The following is an 18,914-nucleotide window of genomic DNA, read 5'->3' on the forward strand; positions in this document are numbered from 1 at the left end:
TCAACACATGCATTTTGACCCTAAATCCCCTCTTTCCCGCTTCTGCTTTGGGATACAGGTTTAGGTTGGCACCCTAGCTGAGTGGCTGGGTCCTTCGCAAGACATGGCCAGCTGTCTCTCCTGTTTTCCTGTCCTTCAGAGAGTGTCCTACAGAGAGTGTTGTCCCTGCCAGGATCCACAGGAGAATGGGAAGAAATGCACAAGAGGGCGGCTGGGTTCTGCATGCTTCCCAGTCCAAAGAACATCACCATGTGCCAGCGTGAACAAAAGAGAAAATTACCACTCCATTTTCCAGGTCAGCATGGAAGCCAAACATGTCCAAAGTGAGTCACTCAGTTATGTCCAACTCTTTGCGATATAGCTCCAGGCCAGAATACTGGAGTGGGTAGCTTTTCCCTTGTCCAGGGGATCTTCCCAACCCAGGGATCGAACCCAGGTCTCCCACATTGCAGGCAGATTCTTAACCAGCTGAGTCACAAGGGAAGCCCAAGAATACTGGAGTGGGTAGCCTATTCCTTCTCCAGCAGATCTTCCCGACCCAGGAATCAAACTGGGGTCTCTTGCATTGCAGGCAGATTCTTTACCAACTGAGATATCAGGGAAGCTCTAAACATGTCTAAGCATTTCATCAAAGAAATTTTATCTTCAATTCTAGCAACTAATGTCTTAGTTGCTACTCTATACCTTCTCTAGCTTGATTATGGATCGAAAAGAGAAAATGTCTGAGTCTGTCCACTGATACAGTAATTCAGTGGGGATTATCTGTCATGCCTTGGCTTAGAATAGAAACCTGTGGACTCCTTTGCTCTCCAAAGCAAAGTGGAGTTAAGTGCTAGATACCATTTGGTATCACAGGACTAACTTAATTTGACTCATTTGTGTTTTATGTTTCTTCCCAAGTAAGCATAACTGTACTATTATGGAAATCCACCAAATACTAAGCATTTGTGGCAGCAATTAGAATGGAATAATTCACTAAACCTTTCCTGAGATAAGGATCAAAACAAAGCATCAGACGGGAAGGGATAGACATGCTGAAAGGAGAGATAAGAAATGTTAACAAGGTTTAACTTCAGGATGTTTCTGGTGCCTACCATCTTCTCCTGTTTGCCTCACTCTTCAGCGACCTTATCCCCAAGCATAAGGTGGATTTTTGAGAGCAGTAAAGCATAGGGCTTCTCAGGACAAAGGGAGTCAGACCTGGCTCCAATTCTAGCTCTGTCAACTTTCTGGCTCTGCCTCCTTGAGTAAGTTAACTTGAAACTTTGATCATTTTGTCAGAGGGAAACAATGACATCTACAGAGACTGAATGCAAATATTTTACGTATGGGGACAACCAGTCTGGGTGGAGCTGGGGCTGCCCTCGCTGGTCAGGACACTCCCTATAGTGTCCCTCCCTGGAGCTCCATGTCAGATATCACTTATCCTTGGGCCTAGGACAAGAGAATAATTTCTAACCAAGGAGGAAAACCACAAAATCCACTATTAATAACAAGGAAAATGAGCTGAAACCTATTTCTTTGTGGAAAATCCCCTGGCGAGGTTTAGTCACTTCAATGGCCTGTCGCATACCCATGTGTGTGTAACCCCTGCCCCATGGTGGTAGGGGGCCTATAGTACCAACATAAACCCGTGTCCAAAAGCAGAAGCAGGAAAGAGGATTTAGGGTCAAAATGCATGTGTAATAACGTTCCAAGATGCATGACGTTATAAATAGTCATAGGCTGCACACATTGCTCATAGGAATCTTAGCATAAAAACTGTCAACAGGCAGTAAGACCAACCTAGACAGCATATTAAAAAGCAAAGACATTACTTTGCCAACAAAGGTCTGTCTAGTCAAGGCTATAGTTTTTCCAGTAGTCACTTATGGATGTGAGAGTTGGACTATAAAGAAAGCTGAACACCGAAGAATTGATGCTTTTGAACTATGGTGTTGGAGAAGACTCTTGAGAGTCCCTTGGACTGCAAGGAGATCCAACCAGTCTGTCCTAACGGAGATCAGTCCTGGGTGTTCATTGGAAGGACTGATGTTGAAGCTGAAACTCCAATACTTTGGCCACCTGATGCTAAGAGCTGACTCACTGGAAAAGACCCTGATGCTGGGAAAGATTGAGGGCAATAGGAGAAGGGGATGACAGAGGATGAGATGGTTGGATAGCATCACCAACTCGGTGGACATGAGCTTGAGTAAGCTCTGGGAGTTGGTGATGGACAGGGAGGCCTGGCATGCTGCAGCCCATGGGGTCGCAAAGCGTTGGACACGACTGAGCGATTGAACTGACTGACTGACTGAGGCAGTAAGTACAGTGACTGACCCAACACAGGAAAGAAAGCACTCACCTTTTCTAATCTGATTATGTTAGCTGTAAGCTCTTGGCACAAGGCCTCCACATTTAACTGTACTTGTGACCCCAGGCCAGATGGTGCTGTCTGTCTGTAAGAACCAAGAGAAAAATTACTGTGGGCAGGAATGGCAAAGAAACAGGTGGAATGAACACATTTTAAATTTACTGGAACAGAAAACTAGGTTATAATAGAAGACAGTGTGCATTTAACCTACTAACATCAGAAAGGCCCTGCAGTAATCCACAACTCCAGACTAGATGTTTAGGGGACTAATTCTACAAAGATCAGCTGGAAATCTCTTATTTTTGTCTAAGTGGCTGCGTTGTACCTTGGCTTCCAAACAAGAATCAATTATTCTCAAGCATGTGGTTTCTTAGACTCCTTTTATTAACCGCTGATACCTTCTCTCTGCCCATGATGGCATGCATTTTTAAGGAGTATTGCTTTTCTCAGTCATATTTGTACTGTTTAGGGGAGAAGCAATCATTTACACTAGAACTTTCATAATGTCTGGGCTTCCCTGGTGGTTCAAATGGTAGAGAATCTGCCTGCAGTGCAAGAGACCCAGGTTCGATCCCTGGGTCGGGAAGATCCCCTGGAGAAGGGAATGGCAACCCACTCCAGTGTTTTTGCCTGAAGCATTCCATGGACAGAGAAGCCTGTCTTTAATCAAATTTCTGCTGATGTATGTGACTTCTGTATTTCCTTCCTTGAGATCTGCCATATAAATGTAATTGCCCTTGTCTAGTAATATAATTGATATATTCACCATTAACCACTCAAGTGTTAAAGGCCATGGGCTCTTACTCTGGGGTCCACTGGGGTCCTATACCAGCTAAAACTGTAGGACATTCAGAGATATGTATACATTTTCCTGAAGAGCTGCTCAAAAACTATTGATCAGATTTTCATGTTAAGGTCAAGCACCATGGTTTGTATCTCCTCTGTTTCTTGGTTGTAATTTAATTTAAGCTGTAAAGTTTTTTTTTAAGTATGATTGCTTTAAAGAATTTTGTTTTTTGTCAAACCTCAACATGAATCAGCCATAGGTATACATATATCCCCCTCCCTCCCCACCCCACCCCTCTAGGCTGATACAGAGCCCCTGTTTGAGTTTCCTGAGCCATACAGCAAATTCCCGTTGGCTATCTATTTACAGATAGTAATGTAAGTTTCCCTGTTACTCTTTCCATACGTCTCACCCTCTCCTCCCCACTCCCCATGTCCATAAGTCTATTCTCTATGTCTGTTTCTCTACTGCTGCCCTGGAAATAAATTCTTCAGTACCATTTTTCTAGATTCCGTATATATGTGTAGAATACGATATTTATCTTTCTCGGACTTACTTCTCTGTATAATAGGATCTAGATTCATCCACCTCGTTAGAACTGACTCAAATGTGTTCCTTTTTATGGCTGAGTAACATTCCATTGTGTATATGTACCACAATTCTTTATCATCTGTCGATGGACATCTAGGTTGCTTTCATGTTCTACCTATTGTAAATAGTGCTGCAATGAACAATGGGATACATGTGTCTTTTTCAGTTTTGGTTTCCTCAGGGTATATGCCTAGGAGTGGGATTGCTGGGTCACATGGTGGTTTTACTCCTAGTTTTTTAAGGAATCTCCATACTGTCTTCCATGGTGGCTGTATCAATTTACATTCCCACCAACAGCACAAGAGTGTTCCCTCTTCTCCACACCCTCTCCACCATTTATTGTTTGTAGACTTTTTGATGATGGCCATTCTGACTGGTGCCAGGTGATAGCTCATTGTAGTTCTGATTTGCATTTCTCTAATAATGTGTGATATTGAGCATCTTTTCATGTGCTTGTTATAAGCTGTGAAGTTTTTAGATGGCATTAACTGGTCTAATTTATTTTACATAGGACCCACTTTTGAGCCATAGATACTTGGTAACTTATTGATGATTATCTAAATGTTAAGAAAGCAAACATGTTTTTCATTGAGCAGAGGTGAAACAGTTTTTTCTTTAACCTTGATCCATAGTATCAAAGTCTCATAGCCCAGAAAGGAAACTGAGTTTAAATCTTTAAAAAAAAATTATTATTTATTTATTTGGCTGCACTGTTCTTGGTTGCAGCATGTGGGATCTAGTTCCTTGACTAGGGGCCGAATCCAGTCCCCTGCATTGGGAGTGTGGAATGTTAGCCACTGGACCACCAAGGACGTACCTGGTGAAATCTTTCGGCTTCTAAACGAGGGATCTGAGACTCAAGGTACTGATTTATCCACGTGAAATTCTGACAGTCCACAGGCTGTGGACCCACTAACAAAGCTAGCACAATGTATATATTAAAAAAATGGTTCTGTACCAACGAAAGCAGATTACAAGTGTGGATTTAGCTACCTGGGCAGCATGGATGGATGACCCTGGATGAAGTAAGATACAGAGGAAATTCAGGTTCTGTTAGATTACTCTATTAACAGACTTTCCCATCATAGATGTTCCCTGACCTCATGTCATATGTGACCTCTGTGATTTTCCTTTTAAATGATTGTTTTTCAGATTGTTACCTCCTCTTGGGTTGACTACCTAAATAGTAGAGTAAATATTCCATTTGACTTTCATTAATAGAATTTCCCTCTCATTGTCACCAAGTTAATTAAATGATAACAGGACAGGAGGTACATTTCCCTAATAAAATCACTTATATCACTTATATGATAGTGAACTAATATTAATAGTTTACAGTAATGTAGACTCACCTCCTAGCTCTAGGTGTATTATTAACATTCTGAACAACATGGGAGAGAGTAAGGGCAGGGTATAAATCTATCCCAAACCATTCATTAGACTTCTTATTATTGGTTCAAATATGTTCATGGTAAAAAAATAATCTGTGTAACAGCATACACATAAGCCATAGAACAAAACTTTTAGGTAACTGTCAAGAAAGGCCCCAGAATGGTATAGCATAATAGTTCTTAAAGTGTAGACCCCAGACCAGCACCAGAAGCTTGGAGAATGCGCCCTGCAGTCTATGTTGATAAGCTGTCCAGATGATTCTGATACACAATGAAAATACACTGACTCACTTCTCGGCTATTCCTTACATGCAAGGAACCACTGGTAGACTAAGTTTCTATGGTCAAAAAGACCTGAATCCTGATTCTGTTTTTTTTTTTTTCCAAACTATTTCTCTCAGTCTCAGTTTTCTCATCTGTAAAGGAGGGAATAACACCTATCTTACAGGGTTATGGTGAAGATATAATGAGAGAACATTGTTGGTGTATGAAACTATGAATTATAACAGTGTCTCTAGCACATGGTACATATGCTATAAAGAAATATCTCTACTTTTAAAACTACAGCTAGCAGTATGCTTTATTTTACTTTTTAGGGAATGTGTCAAAATCCTCATGTAAATGGGTTTATAGGAAAGACCCCTGTGTCAACAGATTTAATTAGTTGGGGCCTATTAAAAATACTGTGGTAGAAAATCTTTACAGACACATTCAGCTAATTACTGGTCACATAGATCTTATAGTGGTCAAGAGTTTTGTAAATAAGTGAGTTCCTAAATATTGTTTAGAGTAGCAAACTTATAAGCCTGCTCAGGCATGTTGTAAAGCCGCTGGAAAAGTTACTTGGAGCAAGTTTTGTGAATGGAAATGTAGTGCTCAAGTCACATTCTGCTTTAAAAAGTTGTAACAAATACAGATGACTTAAAAAAAAAAATGATGAAATGTGCTGTTTCTTGAATTGCTTCTTTTTTATGAATCACTTGACTCACTGCCATTTTACGAAGATAAACTTGAATATTTTAATAAATGGGCTAAGGTCACAACGGAGCTTAGGATGAGAGAACAAGATAATGTAAAATTAGGCTTGTGTCTTGCCTTCTCACTGCCAACAGTATAGCAACTCGAAAACATGCAGCGTCAGGTCATTCATTTTTCTGTCCAGGGCCCACCTACCTCTTTATTTTCTACAGGCATACTTAGCAAAATGTCTCATACAGAATGTATCCTCAATTAATGCTTGCCAGAAGGATGCCATGCTCAGGTCAAACATTATACTAATGTGAAAAGCAAGCAGAAGACAGCACTGGAGGGACTGTCTTACTCAGTCTGATGGGTGTCCACAGTGGAGGTTAGTGACCCCAGCTGCTCCTCCAGAGTATTAATTCTGTATCTCATGTAGAAGGTCGAGATGATCAGTGCACAGACACTGGAAAGGGATAAAAGAGAAATTATCAGTAGGTTAATGGCCAGGACCTGATTGATGTTCCTAAAGCAATAAATGTAAACCCTGTACATTTGAGGCAAGGTATTTACCAAAATAACTTGGCTACAGAGACTTTAAAAAGGTCATCCTTTTTTTCAACAGACTGATGCTTGGACCAAACTTTAGAACTAGGATATTAAACTTCTCTAGTTCCTTAATTGATAAATAAAGGCCATTCAGGAGTCTTACTCAAAGCCAGCCAATGTAGATTGTCAAGCTGGGGCTCCTCCTCCTACCAGGTACTATCGGAGTCCTGGCCAGCAAGTGTCTGGTCTTGTGACTCACAAATTCCCTGCTTTATCTAAAAACCAAACCAGGCACATCCTCCTCGGTTGTGAGGAACCGCCTAGAACTGGATCAGGCTATTTTCAGAAGAACAACTGGTTAGAGTGGAAGCTGAGGGGGAAGTTAAAAAAGTCAACGCCTAAGTTTTTTTTTTTTTGAAAGGCATAGATTATTTTTTTTTTTAATTTATTTATTTATTTGTTTTTATTGAAGGGGATTACTTTTCTAAAAATTGAAATACAGTTGATTTACAGTGTTGTGCTAATTACTGCTATATAGCAAAGTGACTGTTATACATATATTCATATTTTTAGAAACATTCTTTAATACTATTTTTTAAGATTCTTTAAAAATATTTTCCATTTTTTAAACATTCTTTTCTATTATCCTGTGGTTTATCATAGGATACTGAATATAGTTCTCTGTCTCATACAGTAGGACTTGGTTGTTTCTCCTATACATTATATTTTATAACTGTATATAATTTGCATCTGCTAACCCCAACCTCCCACTTCATCCCCCCAACCCTCTCTCTCTTGGAAACTACCGGTCTGTTCTGTGTCCAGGAGTCTGTTTCTATTTCACAGATAGGTTCATTTGTGTCATATTTTAGATTCTGCATATAAGTGGTATCAGTATGATATTTGTCTTTCTCTGACTTACTTAGTATGATAATCTCTAGTTACATCCATGCTGCTGCAAATGGCATTATTTCATTCTTTTTCATGGCTGAGCAGTATTCCATTGTGTATATAAATATAACACCATATCTTTATCCATTCATCTGTTGATGGACACTTAGGTTGCTTCCATGTCTTGGCTACTTGGCACTCCATAGGAGTGCATGTGTCTTTTTGAATTATAGTTTCGTCTGGAGATATGCCCATGAATGGGATTGCTGGATCACACAGTAGCTCTATTTTCAGTTTTCTGAGGAAACTCCATACTGTTTTCCACAGTGGTTGCACCAGTTTACATTCCCGCTAACAGTGTAGCAGGGTTCCCTTTCTCCGTACCCTCCAGCGTTTCTGGGCTTTTTAACGATGGCCATCCTGACTGCTGTGAGGTGGTACCTGATTGTGGTTTTGATTTGCATTTTTCTAATAATTAGCAATGTTGAACACCTTTTCAAGTGCCTTTTGGCCATCTGTACCTGTCCTTTGGAGAACTGTCTATTTAGGTCTTCTGCCTGTTTACCAACTGGGTTGTGTTTTTCTGTTGTTGGGTTGGATGAACTGTTTGTATATTTTGGAAATTAAGCCCTCGTTGGTCACATCATTTGCAAATACTTTTGCCCAGTCTGTGGGTTTTAATTTTGTTTACAGTTTCCTTTGCTGTGCAAAAGTTTGTAAAACTTTGACTAGGTCCCATTTGTTTATTTTTGTTTTTATTTCTATTGCCTTGGGAGACTGACCTAAGAAAACATTGCTAAGGATATTTTGCCCATGTTTTATTCTAGGAGTTTTATGGTGTCATGTCTTCTGTTTAAGTCTTTAAGCTATTTTGAGTTTAGTTTTGTACATGGTGAGATGGTGTGTTCTAATTTCATTGATTTACTTGTAGCGGTCCAATTTTAAGGGGATGACATTTTAACGTTGTTTTGGTTTCTAACCGGAGGACACTGGATAGATGAAAAAATAAACAAGAACAAAGATGCGTCATATTTCAGGCAACAATTCCTCTACTAAGAGGAGCTACTCAGAACTTAGTCCTCTGCTGGATCTGGCCTGTTTTGCCCTTCTTTCTTCCCTTCTCCACTATTTATTTATTTTTCATTTTAACAGTTTTTAATGAAAGCTGTAGACAAGATGACTTTATTCCTGCATCTTCTCAATTGTTTCTTCCTTATATTTGCCCTTTTCCTTTCCTACTTGGCGAGATGTGGCTTTACGTCCGAGGATCTTTTTGCGGTCTTTGTCCAGTTTTAGTCTGGTGGTAACCACCGTGGTGGGGTGAATGCCCACACGGACAGCTGTGCCGTTAGCCTTCTCCCGCTGCACTCGTTCAATGTCGATGCCGTATTTCTTCCTTTAAACCTGGGCTACTCTGCCAATCTGCTGCCCTCTGTAGTGCCCTCATACAACCTGAACTTCATCATCCTTTCGGATGGGCATGGGTCGAACGTTGCACTTATGTTTTAGCTCTTTAGAAAGAGAAGAAGACATAATTTTCCTGCAAATGTGGGAAGGCGCGTCGAAATGCCTTTTTCGATTCTTGCTTCGGTCAGAAGTCACAAAGGGACTGAACTTCATTTTGGCCACTGGCGCTGCAACGATGGCCACAGAAGGGAAGCGATCTGCAGGCTGCTTCTGGTTCTGTAAATTTTCCTCCACTATTTATTTAAATAAAAAGGGATGAACATGAAAATGTGACCTAAGTTTAAGGAAAAAAAATGTTGAAGTAGGAGATGAAAATTGCCCCCCCCCCCAAAAGATCTGGGTCACACTAGAGACATTAGAGATTCATGACTCTTGACAACATGACGAGATTTTTCCTTTAGTGAAATGAATCATTTTCTTAAGTCATTAACAGTAAAATACAAGTCTTAAGTCCATTCACAGTAAATACATTTACTTACACAACTGCATAGAATATAAGAATATGGTGGAGAGTTGGCCATTTCTCAGACTTTACTCTGGGTATGAGTCCAGTGGTTTCTGACTGACCTGCTGAATGGAAAACAAAATATATGTTTTAAAGTGATAACATATCTCCTTCATGCAGCAGTATCCCTATAGGGAAGAAATACTTGAGGAACAGAATTATTTCCAGGCAATAGGAATCAGAGAAAATGCTATCTGAAGCCTTCCAGTTTTCATTTCAATCAGTGGTTGCAATTCCTTCCCACATGTTTCATTCAATACGTATTTGTTGAGAGCCTTCTCTATGCCAAGTCTTGGGATAGAGTGAGTGACTGGTGAACAATACAGACCCCAGCCTTGATCTCCTACCAGGACAACCGGTGACCAGGTATGATAATAATCAGTAAATAATAATTAAATAATTTAGTTTTATGGGTAATTTTTGAATCATGGTCTCAATGTATTCAGAATGATGAAAGGTCCTCTACAGAAGCTATCCATCTTTGTATCCCTTACAGTAAAGCACAGAACTGGGTACTGTCTGTTGAGTGAATAAATGAACTAATATGCAAAGACCTACAGCAGGAAGGGAGGAGAGGGAACAGGAAAGACAGTCATAAAGTGAAACATGAGGACCTTTCACAGTTACAAGCAGATGCCCCCACTACCCGCCTGCCATCATAATCCATTCCTTACCATGCCCAGGGAGACTCTTGGCTTTTCCCTCAGGTACTCTGTTCACAAGGGGATCTGCCCGAGTTGGTTTCGTTTCTCCCTTGGAGACATTCAGAACTGTCTGGGATTCTGTCACATGGAAATCTACCAAGATGAAACAGGGCTGGGTAAGTTTTCCCTCCAGTGTGTTTATACACATAGGATCAACCACAAAGCAAATCAATCCCCGAATATATACATAATGGTTGGGAACATAAATGGATCTTCTCACAAGCTGGTTGAGTGGTCTGCAGATGAAATTCAGTGTTTAAGCAAATAAGAAATAAAACAATACAAAGGCAGTTTGTCCTTATCCCACTGACTCATGGGGATCATTCGGCCATAATAATTAATATTATTATAAAGAAAAGGTAAGGAAATATTGCATGTTTCTGTCTTTCGACCACTCCAATATTATGTCTGTTTAAGAGATTTTTTTCTACCCCGCCCCCTCCAGCTTGTGGGATTTTAGTTCCCCAACCAGGGATTGAACCGGGGCCCTCTGCAGTGAAACTGTGGAGCCTTAACCACTGGACCATCAGGGCATTCTCAAAGAGACATTTGTTACATGCATATAAAGGGAAATGGGCTTTTACCACATAGGCAATTCATTTCCCTTGAACTTTCAAACTACCCTTTGTTTAGAGTCCCGTTTTAACTGTCAGCTCAGAAGATGTGTTGTTTATTGGTTGGTTTTGTCTTCATGTTTTGGTTAAGGTAAGGATGTTTTGTGGAAAATTAGTTTCAGTAAAGATACAAAAATCTCCCAGACCTCGAGAGTTCTCAGATTCAGGGGTCTGAGATCCAGAACTACTGTATCCTTCCATGTCTTGCCTTCTTTGTTGTACCACTCCATCCAGATCTGAGAATTCATCATTGAAATCCTGAAGGGAAATAATGAAATGCAAAGAGGCCCATTATCCTTTATTAAACATGCAGGCCTTTCACTTAGGCCTGACCTATAAAATACAAATAAGGAGGGATTACCCCACACTACTGGGTTTCCACAACAGATCAGAGTATCTGGTTACTGATTTTCTGGGCTATCGGAATTCTATTAACACACAGTGGCCAACTTGTTTGAAACAAGAAATGTCTAGGGAAAAAAGTGGAATGCTGATGACAGAAAAGCTTCTGGGTAAAGCTGGAGAAGTCTCATTTGCATTTTGTAATGAGGCCAATCCTTAAGGAAATCAACCCTGAATATTCACTGAAGGACTGACGCTGACGCTTCAATATTCTGGTCACCTGATATGAAGAGCTGACTCAACGGGAAAGACCCTGATGCTGGGAAAGATTGAGGGCAGGAGGAGAAGCGAGTGACAGAGGATGAGATGGCTGAATGGCATCATTGACACAATGGACATGAGTTTGAGCAAATTCCTGGAGATACTGAAGGACAGGGAAGCCTGGTGTGCTGCAGTGGGATCACAAAAGAGTCAGACGTGACTTAGTGACTAAATAACAACAAATGCAGAGAAAGGTTTCTTTCAAATTACAGTTTTAAAAGAGGTATTGGAAACAGAAAAGGGAAAATGGCCTAAGCTAATTGGACACTGAAGGGAAAGTTTTAGCTTTTTTCTTCCCTCAAACAAATCAAAACAGGGTCAGTGACATACTTCCAAATGACAGAAGGGTTATACAGGAGTATGAAGTGGGGAAAAAGCAGGATGTTTTTGCTGTGTACCCTACTTGTTCCCCAAAGTGCTTAAGAAATGAAGAGACAAGAGGTATCACTAAAATGTGCGGGTGAAAGTACAATTAAGCGATTAGGCAAAGGTACAATTAGGCGAGCTTTTCACAATTTATTTAGCGACCAAGTGAAGAAAAGGAAACATGGCCTATAAGCAAATTACCAACATTTCACCCTCAATTAGCTATCTCGTGATCATTTCAACAGCCACTGCAACTTCATGCAAGAATGTATAGGGGAAAGAAAATTAAACAATTCAAATCTCCTCAATTTAATAAGTATTAATGGAATGCCTACCATAGATCAGGCAGTATGCAAAGCTCCATACATATGATTTCATGACTGCACTTAATCTTCACAGCCATGTAAGGAGCTTGGCATTTTACCAGATAAAGAAACTGAGTCAGAGTAAATAAAGAGCTTGCCCGATGGCATAGCTCAGCTGGCTGGAACCAAGATTTGAAACCAGGTTTGATGGATTCCAAATCATAAGTGTTTTATCCTATTTCTCACTGTTTTTTTAAGGTAGGTTTTTTTTTTTTTCAATTGAGATAAAATTCACTGGTTTAAGTATACAATGTAGTGGTTTTCAGAATAATTACATTATTGTACAACCATTACCCCTGTCTTATTTCATGATATGCCCATCTCCCCACCAAAAGAAACTCTTTATCCATTATCAGTCACTCCAATTTCTCCCTCCTTTCATCCCCTGGCGACCACTAATGCATTTTCTGTCCCTATGGATTTGTCTATTCTGAAAATTTCATATAAATGAATCATACAACATGTGGCCTTTTGTGTCTGCCTTCTTCCCCTTAGCATAATGTGTTCAAGATTTATCCATGCTGTATTATGTATTGATAGTTCTTCCTTTTTATGGTCAAATAATATTTTGCTATATAGATTATATTACATTTTATTTGTCCATTTATCAGCTGATGGGTATTGGGGTTGCTTGTACTTTGGGGCTGTGATGTATAATGCAACTATGAACATTCTGGTTTAAGTTTTTGTGGGAACATGTTTTCAATCCGTGTACTTTTTAACAGCTCTGAAAAAAAAATAAAGATTTGTAGATGCTGAAACTCTGGACTCATCCCACTTCACCAAAGGTATTAAAACATTTAACAATCATCAATTCGGGAATAACCATTTGAACAACATGGCTGGGACTTCTTGGGCTTATATTATACCATCTCAGGTATAAATCTTGTACAAATGGGGGAGCTATTTTCCATTAGAGATTTACTCTATAGTCAAAAAGTCTAAAGGAATCAAAGAATCTCTCTGCCTTTCACTTGGGCATTACAGCTTTCTTCTTCCACAGTTATTTCTAGTTATCCCTCTTCCACAGTTATTCCTGGGTATCTCTTATCATCTGCTAAGCTGTGAAATCTTTGAAGGTAAGAACTAGTTTTGATTTTTCCTGGTGTCTTTATGGGTATACTATGCTAACATGGTGCCTTGAACACAGAAGACGTTCAATGACTTGTGGGACTGAATCATGCCCTCCCCAAATAAATTGGTGAATCCTTCTAAACAACACTGATAAATACATCAAGATTTGATGAATACCTTTGTGGACCTGTAACTGGCCAAGTCAGCCCACTAACATGTTTCTTTTCTTTTGCAGGATGGCTCTTCAATTTCCTGAATAGGTTTGTGACTTCTTACGGTCCTCTCTTCTTCAGGATAGAAATGCCCTCTTCAACTCTGCCTCAGACACCATGATCCTAAGTTCCTCCCACACCCTGGTCATGCTGTAAGCAGCAGTGCCACTGTGTGACCTTCTCACTTTCTTTTGCCTTTGGATCATTATGTAGGCAACTCACCAGAGGCAGAGATGAAGGGCGGTCTGCCCGGAAACTGTTTTCAAGAGAAGATGGACTGGGACCATTGCCAATACCTGTATTCTGAAATTATTGCAACAAAATTATTTTTACAAAATGGAAAAACCAGACCAACTCCAAAACTAAGAAATACAGAACAGAGACAGCAATTGAGGCTCAGAGATGTCATACTCACTTCTAAATGTCCACACACAGATTTCAGTAGTTTGTAAGTTGAATCTCTGGAGAGTAAGGAGACAAATATGTACTGAAAAACAAAATAATAATTATTAACAGATACTGCTTGACTAGAAGTAAAAGTTAAACATTTTATCTATCTATATTTTTTCAAACAATGTAGCCTATATTCTATATAGAGTCTATACTCTCATTCCTCTCACCCACACATTGAGTTTTTTATTCCATTCCTGGAATAAAGTGAATATGTTCTCCCACAATAGCAACAAAACTCTCAAACCCAACTTAAAATGAGAAATGTATAGCAAAAGGAAAGCTCTGATACCCTAACCTTGGTGCCCCAGACAAGCTTGGACAGAAAGAGACCTGAATAGTAAAGAAAGGCCCGTGGTGCTTTTGCCAGGTCCTCTTTTAAGTCCCTCTCCCTCCCCTCCCCACCTCCTTTTGAGAAGGTATTTAAGAGTTCCCAAGGGGCTGCTGTCTCTGCTCTGACCTAGATTTCCATTGAAAATTTCCCAGCCTCTCTAACAGGCTCATTTGTTTTTTTCAAGCCACTTGCAGATTCTTTCTTGTACAAATATGGAGATTTCCTAGTGGACGCTTATAAGTAAGTTATGAGAAAGAAGTCAAGTCAGAGCTAGACAAGTCATTTGGAGACAAATAACGTAAGGAAAAATGATTTTACCATCCACCATATGTTAACAATAAAAAAGCTCACTCTTTTTCCATCTGTTCAAGTCCCACAGTCTTTTCATACTCGCTTTCCAAAGTTTGTGACTTCCCTCTCTTGCTCACCCATGAGAGAACCTGATATACTTTCCAAGCAAATACTGTATTCCAAAGTAGTTAACATTATGGGTTCTGGCAGTAGATGGACTGAGTTGCAGATTTTGGCTCCTTTACTTACCAAGTGGGTGACATTGGGCAAATTGCTTATTTAATGCCTCTTAGTTTCTGTTTTCTTAACAGTCCCTACCCCTCATAGTATGGCAGTGTGGAATAAATGTGTATATACAAGGAAAATGTCTTGTGTACGTCTGGCAAGAAGTACCTAATGTTTGCTAGCCATTAGTACTTTTTAAAAAAAATCTCACAATAGGTTATCAGCATATTTCCTAGCTCATCAGAATAGCTTCTTTTAATCTTCCCTTCTCTTTCCTTCCCTCTTTAAGTTATTCAGCAGGGTTAGAAATTAGCTTTTATGCTTTCTTAAAAACAGTAGGGAAAAGATAAAAAAAAAATTTCAAGTGAAAAATGAGTAACCAAACCATTCCACTGCCTCCCTCTTGCCAAGATGAAAGAAACACTGCTCTCTCTCCATGCAAATATTTCAGGCTGTCCATGCCTGGGGTAGCCCAAGGCCAATGACAACTCCAGAACTTCTGTATTGAGGAGGGGTAGTTAAGGCAACTTGGAATCAGAGGGGCCCTAGATTGAGCCTGAAGCGGTACCTGAATAGCAGACCCCACTTTTATGTTTTCAGGTTGGCTCTGGAGAGGCACCAATGGAGGTTATGGGGAGACTGGCCACCCCCACCCCAGGGACTCCTCCTATCACCCTGCCTCACCCTGTAAACAAGGCAGTGGTAGTGTTTTAAATAATAATAAAGAAATGAAATATATCCCTTTGGCCTGACCTGACCTGATAGACGTTAGGGCAAGGGAAGTTGGGAAAGAATTTTAATTTTTTGGACCTTGGTCAAGCAAGTATAATGTAGTCAGCAGGAAATTCAAAATAGGCAATGATTAGAATAAATCACCTTGTCAGGGGAAACCACACTATACAAATGTCTGAAGGCTGTGATTTTAAAAAGTAGTCTTCTAGAGTAACTCCCAATTCATGGTGTTTATGGCTCAGGGTCTTGGTAACTTGGCAAGAGGCCCCTAAGGCAATGAAACCCAGAGCAGGACAAAGCAGAGTGCCCATGCCCGCTGTGTACTCACCCTGTCTGTGACTGTCGCTATAATCAGGGCATTTGGCACCAGGAGGGCAGTTTTGGTTTTCTTTATCAAGGTTACTGAGAAAGCTGGAATCGAGATCTGAAACAGAATCACTGAGTTAACATGGGTTCAGGCTTCACAGAGCAGCATTCCAAATCGTCATGTTAAAGGAAAAAGAAAAGAAAACCAACAGCCGGCTCTTCAGTCTCCATGAAGAAAAGGGAATCTTAAAGAGTGGTATGGGTGTGTCACCAAGGTCTCAATGTGGTGTTTACAAAGCAGGAGGATAAGTGTGGATCACTGAGTCTGTTGAAAGGGTTTGGTGGGAAACCTTTATCTTTAGACATGGGAACAGAATGCAAAATGTACAGTCATTTGTAGACATGGGAACAGAATGCAAAATGTACAGTCATTTTAAAGGTGATCCTAAGACCCTAAAGAAGTTACGTGCTTGTGGTTACCCACTCCGAGCTCATCTCCAACCACCTTGCTCTCCTCTGTTCTTAGGGGAAGAGGCTGAAAGCACTGGTGTAGCAGACCCATTTGGGGACAAGAATCCTGGGACCTGAATTCTCAGTTCTGTTACTATCTACATGACCTATCCAACCTCGTAAGCTGTCCTTTCTTGGCCTCAGTTCCCTGACTTATAGAGACAGTCTTACCTATTTCCCAGGGTTTTCTGTGGATTAAATGAGATAACAGATAGAAAATACCTAGCAGTCAATAAAAATGTCATTCATTTCCTCATCTGTCTCTTAAAAAAGAGGATGGGTGAAATAAAAGAACTCAAGTTCTTTTCTGATTCAAACAATAAGAAATAACGACAATTACAGCAGCTACCATTATCAATACCTATTCACTAAATGACAATTTCATTTAATTATGACATTCCTATAATACAGATATTCTAAGAGATAAGGATGTTTGTTTAGAGAGGTATATGACTTTCACCAAGGATTTCCTGGTGGCTCAGATTGTAAAGAATCTGCCTGCAATGCAGGAGACCTGGGTTCTATCCCTGGGTCAGGAAGATCTCCTGGAGAAAGGAATGGCTACCCACTCTAGCATTCTTGTCTGGAGATTTCCATGGACAGAGGAGTCTGGTGGGCTACAGTCCATGGGGTCTCAAAGAATAGGATATGACTTTCTCAGGGTCATAAATAAGTTACAAAGATAGAATCTGAATCAATCTGATCCAAAATAGGGGTTCTTTTCTATACAATGTACTACAAGAATGTACCAGATGCCACAAATAGTAGATGTTCCTTATATTTTAATCAAACCTGGTTGACTTTTATGAGATCAACCAGGCTTGATCTCAAAAGGAAAATGGATCACGTCACTTTGATCCCCGAAAACAGAGGCACCCACACTCCTGGTAACAAGGGCCTGAATTCACCCACAGGTGCACACACTCACGTGAACATACATTTTGTAAAAATGCTTTATATATTCTGAAAGAAATCAACAAGGTCAGCTGGTGGGGAGGAAGGCCTTATGCTAGTACTTCCAGCTTGAATGACCAAAATTGAACTTGTAATTTTCTTAAGCTTAAATTTAGGATATTTGTGTTCATACGGAGGTTTACAACATGGAGTTGTTCTACTGCCCCAGATAGGAAGACTATGAAGAAACAGGGGCTGATCTAAATTAGACACTAGAGGAAAGAAAGCTATTTCACCAAAGAACTCTACCCACAAAACTTTTGAAGTTGGGGAAATAATTCAGAAGTGATAAACTGGGATTACTTTGGAAAAAAGAACTTCGTATCTTCCAAGAAAGATGATGATATAACAATGAGTCTAATTTTGATTCTCAGCAGCAACACAAATACACAGTGACAAGAGCTATAAATTTGGATTTTTGCAGAATCTGAGGCATGCAACCCCCTTAGGATGGAGTTTTCAATCAACTGCTTCATAAGTATAAAATGACAACTAGATAACACTGGAGAAATAAAGCGTGAGTCATTTCTCTGTTTGAGCTTAGATGGAATGCGATACATGCCTTTAATTTTACTAGCATCTGAAAATACACACAGGCTGAAAACGTCTTGATTAAATTAAGGTTGCACTTTATTATTAACATTTCTCCAGGGTACGGTGCTTAGAAAACTAACCTTCCTGGTGCAGACTGTTTGACTCCTTTTAGTTCATGCTAGATCGCGCTGGGCCAAGGTCTATTGGCAGCGAGCAAATTCTGCCAGAGGACTGAAGCCCAAGTTTCCATGATACCATCCTCAGTGGGGAAGGAATGTGCAAGTCACTATTGTGGTTCTTATCTTCCCACCCCTCTTAGATTAGATACAGCACAGGCAAAAGCAATCTGGATCCCATGTGTCCTTGTCTTAAAAAAACTAGGTCAACCCTTTTTTTTGGTCAGTTCTTTCTTAGCTAGAGGAGGGATTTTGAAACCATTACTAGAATAATATTAGCTTGAAACCACTTACTGGCTTTGTGAATTCCTCATCCCTTAACAAAGGCTAATTCTTTGTTCTCTAATGTTTTCAATCCCTGCTGCTTTGGTCAGAGGTGTTAGCTTTCGCTATTCCTGAGAATTATCTTCATCCCACAGAACTGGAAATCAGTCCCCTTATCCACTCTATGCACAAGAGTTTATAATCCAGAAATCTAGAAACATGGTATGATATTACTCAATATGGCTTTCCATTATACTGATTCAAATAATACTGTGAATCTAAACTATGTTTATCTCAACACAACTCTATACAATAAAAATGACATGTTTGATGCTAGTCTGCTGACTCAATACCAACATAAAGAATTTCCACTATATTTGTTAAGTGGCCTTTATAAGAATGCCAGTAGCTTTAGGGACAGTATTTAAATAAAACATACCTACCAGTCAAAACAAAAAGAGTTTTTAATTAGCTACTTAATGAATATAAAAGTTGGTTATTCATGATCATGAATCAGAATAATTAAAAACTCACCAAGGTCACGCAAACCCTAGGTATTTCTTTGCCTCCTTGATCTGGTGGCCTGACTGAACTGTGTGATATGACGTCATAGCTCAAAGGGAAAGAATGTCAGTGGGAAGTAATG

At 39.9% G+C, this 18,914-nt stretch overlaps 1 protein-coding gene and 1 pseudogene across 5 annotated transcripts in view; both read right to left on the bottom strand.

The window, feature by feature from the left end:
- Positions 1 to 18,914, bottom strand: part of GRAMD2B (GRAM domain containing 2B) — a 129,554-nt gene that overhangs the window by 12,295 nt on the left and 98,345 nt on the right. For 3 of the 5 annotated variants that reach the window (XM_070465090.1, XM_070465088.1, XM_070465091.1), the window contains exons 6-13: positions 15,853 to 15,948; positions 13,908 to 13,979; positions 13,715 to 13,795; positions 10,959 to 11,070; positions 10,169 to 10,291; positions 9,469 to 9,559; positions 6,444 to 6,548; positions 2,345 to 2,438 (exon numbers count right to left, since the gene is read on the bottom strand). In XM_070465090.1, coding sequence (XP_070321191.1) covers positions 2,345 to 2,438; positions 6,444 to 6,548; positions 9,469 to 9,559; positions 10,169 to 10,291; positions 10,959 to 11,070; positions 13,715 to 13,795; positions 13,908 to 13,979; positions 15,853 to 15,948 — 774 coding nt within the window. The remainder of the gene's footprint in view (positions 1 to 2,344; positions 2,439 to 6,443; positions 6,549 to 9,468; positions 9,560 to 10,168; positions 10,292 to 10,958; positions 11,071 to 13,714; positions 13,796 to 13,907; positions 13,980 to 15,852; positions 15,949 to 18,914) is intronic. The other 2 variants (XM_070465089.1, XM_070465092.1) reach the window with 1 other exon arrangement.
- Positions 8,675 to 9,256, bottom strand: LOC110128584 (large ribosomal subunit protein uL24-like; annotated as a pseudogene).

The sequence above is a fragment of the Odocoileus virginianus genome, chromosome 3, assembly GCF_023699985.2.
Source record: "Odocoileus virginianus isolate 20LAN1187 ecotype Illinois chromosome 3, Ovbor_1.2, whole genome shotgun sequence".
Taxonomy (NCBI): Eukaryota; Metazoa; Chordata; class Mammalia; order Artiodactyla; family Cervidae; genus Odocoileus; species Odocoileus virginianus.